This window comes from Nannospalax galili, unplaced genomic scaffold, assembly GCF_000622305.1.
Source record: "Nannospalax galili isolate Female #2095 unplaced genomic scaffold, S.galili_v1.0 scaffold1007, whole genome shotgun sequence".
Classification (NCBI taxonomy): Eukaryota; Metazoa; Chordata; class Mammalia; order Rodentia; family Spalacidae; genus Nannospalax; species Nannospalax galili.
The window spans coordinates 1,060,164-1,068,370 of NW_008355473.1; the positions used below are offsets into that span (position 1 = coordinate 1,060,164).

An 8,207-nucleotide genomic window follows, 5' to 3' on the forward strand; every position below is an offset into this window, starting at 1 on the left:
TTCATCTATGGGTGGGTAAAGTGAGACACAAAGAGATTGCATGGCTTGTCTACAGATGACATCTGAGTGGTGGAATGGGATCTGAAACCAGATTGTGAAATTCTTGATTTCAAAACTTTCATCCCCATTGCAGTCTCTTTAGAGGTACTTTATTTGAGAATATCCTTCCTCTTCTTTGTGGTTCTAGAAATGAAAATGTGCTCGTTTTATCAGTAGTAATGTAATATAGACATACATATTATTGAATCAGATTATGTCAGTGTTCCAATAATTTACGGAGGTTATTACTTTGTAGGATTCAGTGTCCATATTTGGTGGTCTATCGTGCTTTGAGCAATCCCCTGCTGCCTTGAGAAATTAGGAATGGGACAGAACCCACTACCTACGTGGAGTTGAGGAATGGGACATTGCTTTTGATCTCTGTTGTTTCTTGTGATCTCTTCCAGAAAATTGCTACTCTTGCTGGGTGTAAAACCACCACGTCAGCTGCCATGGTCCACTGCCTGCGCCAGAAGACAGAGGATGAACTTATGGCGACCTCATTGAAAATGGTAGGTGTGCCCATTCTAGTGGCCCCCGTCCTATGTACTTGACCTGAGTCTTCATTGGTTCTTTTGTCCTCTGTCCCCAAACCACTTGGAAGAGTTTCCCACCTCTCAGAACAGTGTCAATCTCCTGATCTAAATTGATACTTGTCACTGCTTTCTTGTTATGAAACACCTCAGATGTAAAAATGTTTAATAAGAACACAAGGATAAATTGCATGACCCCCAGCTTTATGAAAACTTAATTATCTTGGCATTCTTATTTTCAGGTGTATTTTAAGACAAAATATTCCATATCCCACATATAACCACCAAACTGAATTTTGGGAATGAAGACATGTAACACAAGGGCTTTTAAGGAAAAATGTCACAATTTATATTGGTTGATGTGGAGATTAACTTTAGAACTGCAGTATCATGGTTCTGCAGATTTTTCTAAGACAATGTCCCAATTAGGGTTCTAGGATGGCCATTTATGTCCCCAGTCACCTCTCCCTTGCCCATTTGCCCTTAAAACCAATTATATCCATTATATTCTCATCAGTCTAGCAGATACATCTAATGTTTAGTTCTTCTATTTTCAACTTACCCACCCTCCATGAATCATTCAGTTAACCCACCTACATCCCTCCACACAGACCTCCCAAGCAATACTCTGTCATTCACCTACCTGTTTGTTTTCATCTGTTTATCAATGAATCCCTCCAGTTCAGCAGTAATATTTTTATTGACCAGTCCCCTTTATCCATCCATTCATCCATCCATCCATCCACCCATCCATCCACCTATTTCTCTGTCAATTCATCCACCCTTTCATCCAACCATAAGTGTAAGGAAGGGAGGTTAAAAAGGAACCCAATGTTTAATTTGTAATAAAGTCATGGATTTGGATAAGTATAGTGATTGCATTGCTACACTTCAGCTACTGTCTCACTTTTATGTGGGAAACAAGTAGGATACCTCTGTTGTACATTACAATCCCACCAAGGAAGAGTGTACTGTGTGTTGATGCACATCCACAGGCATACATGCGTGTATGTGTGTGTGTGTGTGTGTGTGTGTGTGTGTGTGTGTGTGTGTGTGTTTGGAGGTCAATGGATAATTCTGGAAGCACTTCCAGAAAATCTTAGAAAACTTCAAGTCACCAACTATTCCTTTTTAAGCTAGATCCTCCTGTGCAAATAGCTGAAATAGTTGCCTTATTCTGGGTATTATAAAATAGCTATTTCTTAATTCTTTGAGCATCTTAGTCACCTTGTCTGAGCCTGATAATGAAAGCCGTAAGCCCACATTAGATCAGTCAATGGACACATAGAAGCAACACAGTGTCATAGGGCTTCCATGGAGTCCAGATGTATCCTAGAGTATTAGTGAACCAGTTGGAGATGACAAGAATTTAGTAATGCCTAATCTGACACCCACACCTTCTTCACAAAGCAAAAGTCCCTCTTGGCCCAACTGTTCTTTTCTTTCCATATTTGTTATGTTTTACTGATCCATGATGGGAGACTTCCATGAGCATTCACCAGTCCTCAAATGTCACTTCCCTGAGAGGCAAATCTGTTGAAAATATTTACTGTGTATTCACTCTGAACTGTGACCACACTAAATTCAATAAGTACATGGCTGTGCTTCTCCATGAAATAATGTTTAATCCAGTCAAGGCACCTGGTGGTTGTACCAGGGCCTGATCAACCAGTGCAGTGATAAGATATGGTTGGAATCTAGAATCTTCTTTAACTGCTCCCCATATTCAGGGACATGATTCAACAGCTCATATGTAGTTTTCTGAATTCATGAGGCAGATATGAAGGAAAAGGAAATGTGGTGTTGGGTATAGTGGAAAGTGCTTTCCCGCAGGCCCATCCAGCTGTAGCCTTATCTCCCCACCAGGCCTCTGTGTGTCCCTCTCCACCTTAACCTAATCCTACTACTGTCTGGAGGAGAAACTGGGGTATTGTTGCGAGCGAGAACAGATGAGAAGAGATGAAGAGGAGCACAGGCACATGCAGCAGACGTCCTCTTCATTGTTCTAGTGGCTCTGAGCAGGTTCCAGGCCTGTCCTTTTTCTGCTGCTACCCACCTCTCCCATGCCCCTCCTCCCTGTACCTATGCCCAGAAAACTCGATTCAGGCTTCATTTCTGTCGCTGTGTTTATTTCAGTTCACAAATCCAGGTTCCAGTCCATCATGGTGGGGAAGTGATAGCAGAGGGGCTTGAAGCAGATACTGACATCACATCCACAGCTGGGAGTAGAGAGAAATGAGTGCACACATGCTCCCTTGCTTGCCTGTGCTCAGCTCAGTTTTCCTGCTCTCACACAGTTCAAGACCACCTGCCTAAGGAATGATCCCCCCACAGCGGGTTGGATCTTCCCACATCAATTGACTTGAGACAATTTCCCACAGACATGCCCACAAGATAACTCCATGTAGACTATATTTCATTGAAACTCTCTTCCCAGGTGATTATGTTTCACATTGACAGGTAAAGCTAACCATCACAGACCTGCTATAGAGGCCTCTTACTTTGGGCCTAGCTAAGAAAGAATCAGGACAGAGAACCTTATATCTCTGAGGACAAGCTAACACGTTCAGTTTTCCAACAGAGAAGTTTTCTTACTCACTTTTTCTGCCTTTGTCTCCACAGAAATTTGCAGCTGTTGATTTTCTTGGAGACCCCAGAGAGGTAAGAACCTTTGCTTTCTGAATTAGGATGTTGAGTCTTACCCTTTAAGCTCTAAGGAAGACTTATAATATGTAGAATAGCATGATGTGTGTGTGTGTCTTTGTGTGTGTGTGTGTGTGTGTGTGTATGTGTGTGTGTGTGTGTATATATACTATTAATGCCCAGAGAAGGGATGTCATTTGCCAGGGTATCAAACCTAGGAAGACCAGAGCCAGGATGACCTGACTCCAAAATTCAGCGCTCCCAATAAGCAACTCTGTGTCCCCTGGAGCCAATTATCCCCTTATAATGGACATTTCTTGTGCCCACAATGACCTTGTGAGAGAAGGATGTACTTGAATCTTCCATGCTCAGGAGACCGAGATGACTGAGGTACCCTGGAGCCAAGGAGTATAGGCCTCCAGGGAGAATATACAGCTAATATACCACAATGAAGGATCATGGGAGCTCTGAACTTGAGGACACCACCCTCCTCCCAGTTCCCAGGAAATTCCAACAGTGCCCCCTCCACCTCCCTTCTGCACCAATCCCTCTCAGCAGTAGCCAGGCTCTGGTGGCATTAGCTCTTCAGCATCTATAGACTGTACTCTCTGCTCCCTACCTGGGAATCACAGTACTTCCCTGAAAAATCCTATGAGAATGAATTGAGAGTTTTTCTGAGAATCAGAAAGTTTAAGGAAGTACTTACTCTGTGACAGAATGGGAGTTAGGAGCTTGGACACGGCAGTGAAAAAGACAAGATCCACTTTCTGTATTGGGTTATTACAGCAGGAAATCAAACTAAACTGCATGGTGTATCTCATCATGGTTTGTCAAGATAAGAGTGGCACCTGGAGAAGAGAGAGTTGTCTAGTGATTTGATATGAAGAGCAGAGTCACCTGGAACAGTTGGCATCTTAGTCGAGGTTTGGAGGAGGGAGGGAGGCCAGATATTTGGAAACCTGGGGGAAGAAGTGCTTTAGGCAGAGAGAAGAACCTCTGCGAAGTCCTGCTGCAGGAGGCCAGTGTGTTGGAGTGGAGGCAGTTAGGGAGGAGTAGGCTTGAGGCTTGGGAGGTAGAAGATAGAGGAAGTGGGGTTGGTCCTTGATAGGCTTGTTCGTTGCATCTTGGGCAGCTTGCATAGCTGTTTTTTATAAAGGCTTCTCTGATTACAGTTGGGATCAGCTTTTGTCTATGGTTATATATATTCACATTTAGAAGGCAGTTATTCCATTGTCACTTTGGCAACTTCCCAATTCCTGGGTTGTTAGTCAGGTTTACAGTACCAGGCGTGACTCAAACAAAATTTTTGTTGATTTTCTCCCAGCTACCCGCTCCCCCATTAACCTGAACCCTCTTTGTATGTACCTATCTCACTGCAACCTCCTTTCTGTTTTTGTGTCATCTACCATTCTTCAACACCTCTCTCCCCTGTCTCACAGTCTCCACTCCAGTTTCATAGCTACTATCCGCACTCCCCCGCACATACATGAAAACAAATGCTAAGACCTGCAGATGACAGAGAACAAGAGATTTTTATCTTCCTGGGTCTGTGTTATTATGGGAAATAGAGTAACTTACAAAGGCAAATACCCAGTGCGCCACAAAAGATGAACATCCGGTGCCCCGTCCCACTCTGTAAATCAGTAAATGCCCCCTCTTGCGTCCATATGGGTGAGATACCGGGGCCATTTTTTCTGCACTGCTGCTGCCAAGATGGCGCCAACACTCCTCCCTCCACGGCTAATTCTCCGAAGCTCCCTCTCCTTTGCTAACTCTCTGCAGCCAATTCTCTGCACCAGGCTCTGCCCCTTGGAGGAACAAGTACTCCTTGGGACACATTCCACCCCTGCCTCCGTCTCTTACAATCTTTCTGCCAATCTTCTACTAAGGTCCCTGAGCCTTGGAGGGGGTGATAGATGTAGGGAAATCTCTCTTGTATCATGGTGAGATAGTGGCTTCTTGGGCCTCCCCATTATTCATCTTTAAGCCGTAGCCATTGATCTATCTCGGTGGTGTTTCTTCTACTATAAAGACAAATGGAAGGAAGTAGACACATCTAAAAAAACATGAATGTAAACACAAATGGTTATAAGATATCCCAGTAGGTGTACTATATTCATTAAACAGTATACTTGTAATGGCTTCTGCTCTAGGGCCTGTAGCCTTTCTTGACACAGGGGTAGGCCTGGTCCACAGCACCAGATGTGTGGTCCACCCCTAGGAATGGGCCTTATCCAAGTAGAAATTTGTCAGTTGTATGTATGTTAGTTGAGCCATTATTGCACTTGCAGACATTGCTTGGCATGTCCATAGTGTGCAGCATGCAGGGTCCATTGTTGAGTAGAATCATAGGGAATCCTTTCATCCCCAACCATCTGCATAGTGCCTTCTGGTACTATGAATGTCACCCATCCAGTGGCATGGAGTTTTTGGCTTAGTCTTCATTATTTTCTTAATGTAATGCACTCCAATTAATCCATTTTCCTGAAAATGTAACCTAACTTAATTTTCTGCTGCATAAAATTCTATTGTGATATATATATATCACATTTTTATTATCCACTCATCTACTGATGAACATCTAGATATTTTGCTGTTTTAAGTGATTTTTCTGTTTAAGATGATCTCAGGCATAATGATAAATAGTTGTTCAGTGCCCTAGGAGGCTGTGAGGAGCCTGATGAAGAAGGTACATGGCACAGATGAGCATCCTTCAGACTTCAGTTATAACTTCCTTGATTATGAAGTCAGTGTTGATGAGTTAACAATATGATATGTTTAAAAGACAGAGAGGAGAATCGCCTATTTGTGGCCAAGGCCATTCTGTAGAGTGGTCATATGGTACCTATAGCATGTGACTAAGATGGGAAGGATGAGAGTGCAGCTAAATTGTTGGATTCATGAAATAACAAAGTTTTAAAAAACAGAGTGCATAGCATGGTTGTGAATCAGAAGCCAAAGTAATGTACAGTTATTTGTGGTCTGGATATACAAAGTCCCTTCCTGCTGGTGTTTAATTGTAAATAAATTATACATATAAATAATATTTTGCAAGAGAATTGTATCATATATCTTTCAACATGAATGGACACAAAAAAGGTGATTAAAATGTCATTACCAGAGGCTCTCAGGAAAAAATTCTGAAATTACCTTGGTCAGTGGTTTAGTATTTGCTAATTAAGATTTCATTGCAACTTTACAGTCATATTGGCAGATTGGACTATCTGTCATATGGCATATAGTTTACTGTGGGTAAGCCCATGTGACAATTTCCTGCCACCACCACCTTATCACTGCTGGCTTCCCAGTCATAGTTCTGCCCTTGGTAACTCATAGACTTAGCCCCCTTGAGGACCATTATTTATGTGACCATGCCACAGGAATCTATAATTGGCAAAGTTCTCAGAGGGTGGACACTGTTGTTACCTGGAGATATTACATTTCTGTTTTCCTCAGAGCTATCCTTTCCTGCACACTGTGGTTGATGGAGTGGTGCTGCTGAAGACACCAGAAGAGCTTCTGGCTGAGAAAAACATCAACATAGTGCCATATATGGTGGGAATCACCAGGCATGAGTTTGGCTGGCTGATTCCCACGGTGAGAACATATGGACTCTTAATCAGATGTACAGTCTCAACCATCACAATCCCAACTTTACTTCTATGACTTCTTCCCATTCTCAACCTTTTCTGGGTCCAGGGAATTTATGCTCATTTCCATGAATGGATGGTTCTTTGGAAACATTTTCTGGAATGATCCAACTGCCCTCTGGGACTTGCAGCTGAGAACTGCTATCCACAAACACTATCTTTTCTTAAAGAATCATGAAATTCCTGGTTTGAGAGGGCCTGTAGAGATAACAATTGTGCAAAGAGAGCCACCAAAGACATCTGGAAAGGGTAAGAAGCTGGAGTTCAGGAGAGTCAGATCGCGATAGAACAGCTTCCAGAGGCCCCGTGCGTAGACCACCTTCCTCCCCAGGTGCTCTTAGATGACTCATCGCCACAAATCAGAGACAACTGATTGAATGTAAAATTGGCTTCTAAAAGCTAAGGAGGATTTTAATATGCCAATGATATACACAGAAGATACTGATTAAGCCAATAAGGTGCATCTGATTCTGTAGTATAACTTCAGTACAGAAAAGGGAATCATGACCTAAGTTCAGATCTCTGACAGGAATACCTGGGGAGGTTTTGAGGCTTGGGTGAACTCTGAAGGGCACAGTGGTGTGAGCAGTGAGTCCATGTCATGAGGTTACTGAATTTATTTCATGCTTATGTGCAAGAATAACAGATTTCTCTTTCATCATGACCAGAGGCACAGCTGTAAGTTGAAGTAAGGCCCTCATCAAAATTAGGCCTTTATCTTCCACAACAACTAGAAAGGAGATCAAGAGTTGTCTTCCTAAATGTTCACATTTCTAACAGGTTTAAAATGTGACAAGATATGTTTCTCACAAGTCCTTGAGGAAATAATTTTGGTGGGGACTTTGTGTCTCAAAGGGCAGAGGAAGAATTGATAATTGCAAGCTCTTTAAAATAACTGGTCTAGGAGAGGGCTCAGGGCCAGTCTGCCCATCACCAAATTTAGCCTGGAGAAGAGTAATTTCAACTGAATGCATTGTGCTTTCCAAGACAGGCATTGAATAGAGACTGGTATCACAGTAAGGCATAGACTTTAGTTACCAGAAGCTGTGCTGGAGTTGGGTGAAGTCTCTGAGTGCAAAGGTTGGACAGGATCTGGTCACACTGGCAGTTATACAACTCTCCCTGGAGAAGAATTTCAGAGGTCATTAATAAACACAGCCATATGATTGATTTTGGCTTCCTGAGTCACCTGTGGGGTAGGGATTGTGTCATCTCTCCCTGTGTTATTCTACAATATGCTGGCCTAAATGTCACTTCACTATCTGAAGGATTATTGTGTGTATATATTATACATAGTATGCATATACAAGTGGATTTATATTCAGAAACATAGGCCTTATAA

At 42.5% G+C, this 8,207-nt stretch overlaps 1 protein-coding gene across 1 annotated transcript in view; it reads left to right on the forward strand.

Moving 5' to 3' along the window:
- Positions 1-8,207, forward strand: part of LOC103749871 (liver carboxylesterase 1) — a gene marked incomplete at its 3' end in the record, with an annotated part of 42,843 nt that overhangs the window by 14,544 nt on the left and 20,092 nt on the right. The window contains 3 exon segments of the mRNA XM_017803075.2: positions 447-551; positions 3,195-3,233; positions 6,672-6,812. Coding sequence (XP_017658564.2) covers positions 447-551; positions 3,195-3,233; positions 6,672-6,812 — 285 coding nt within the window.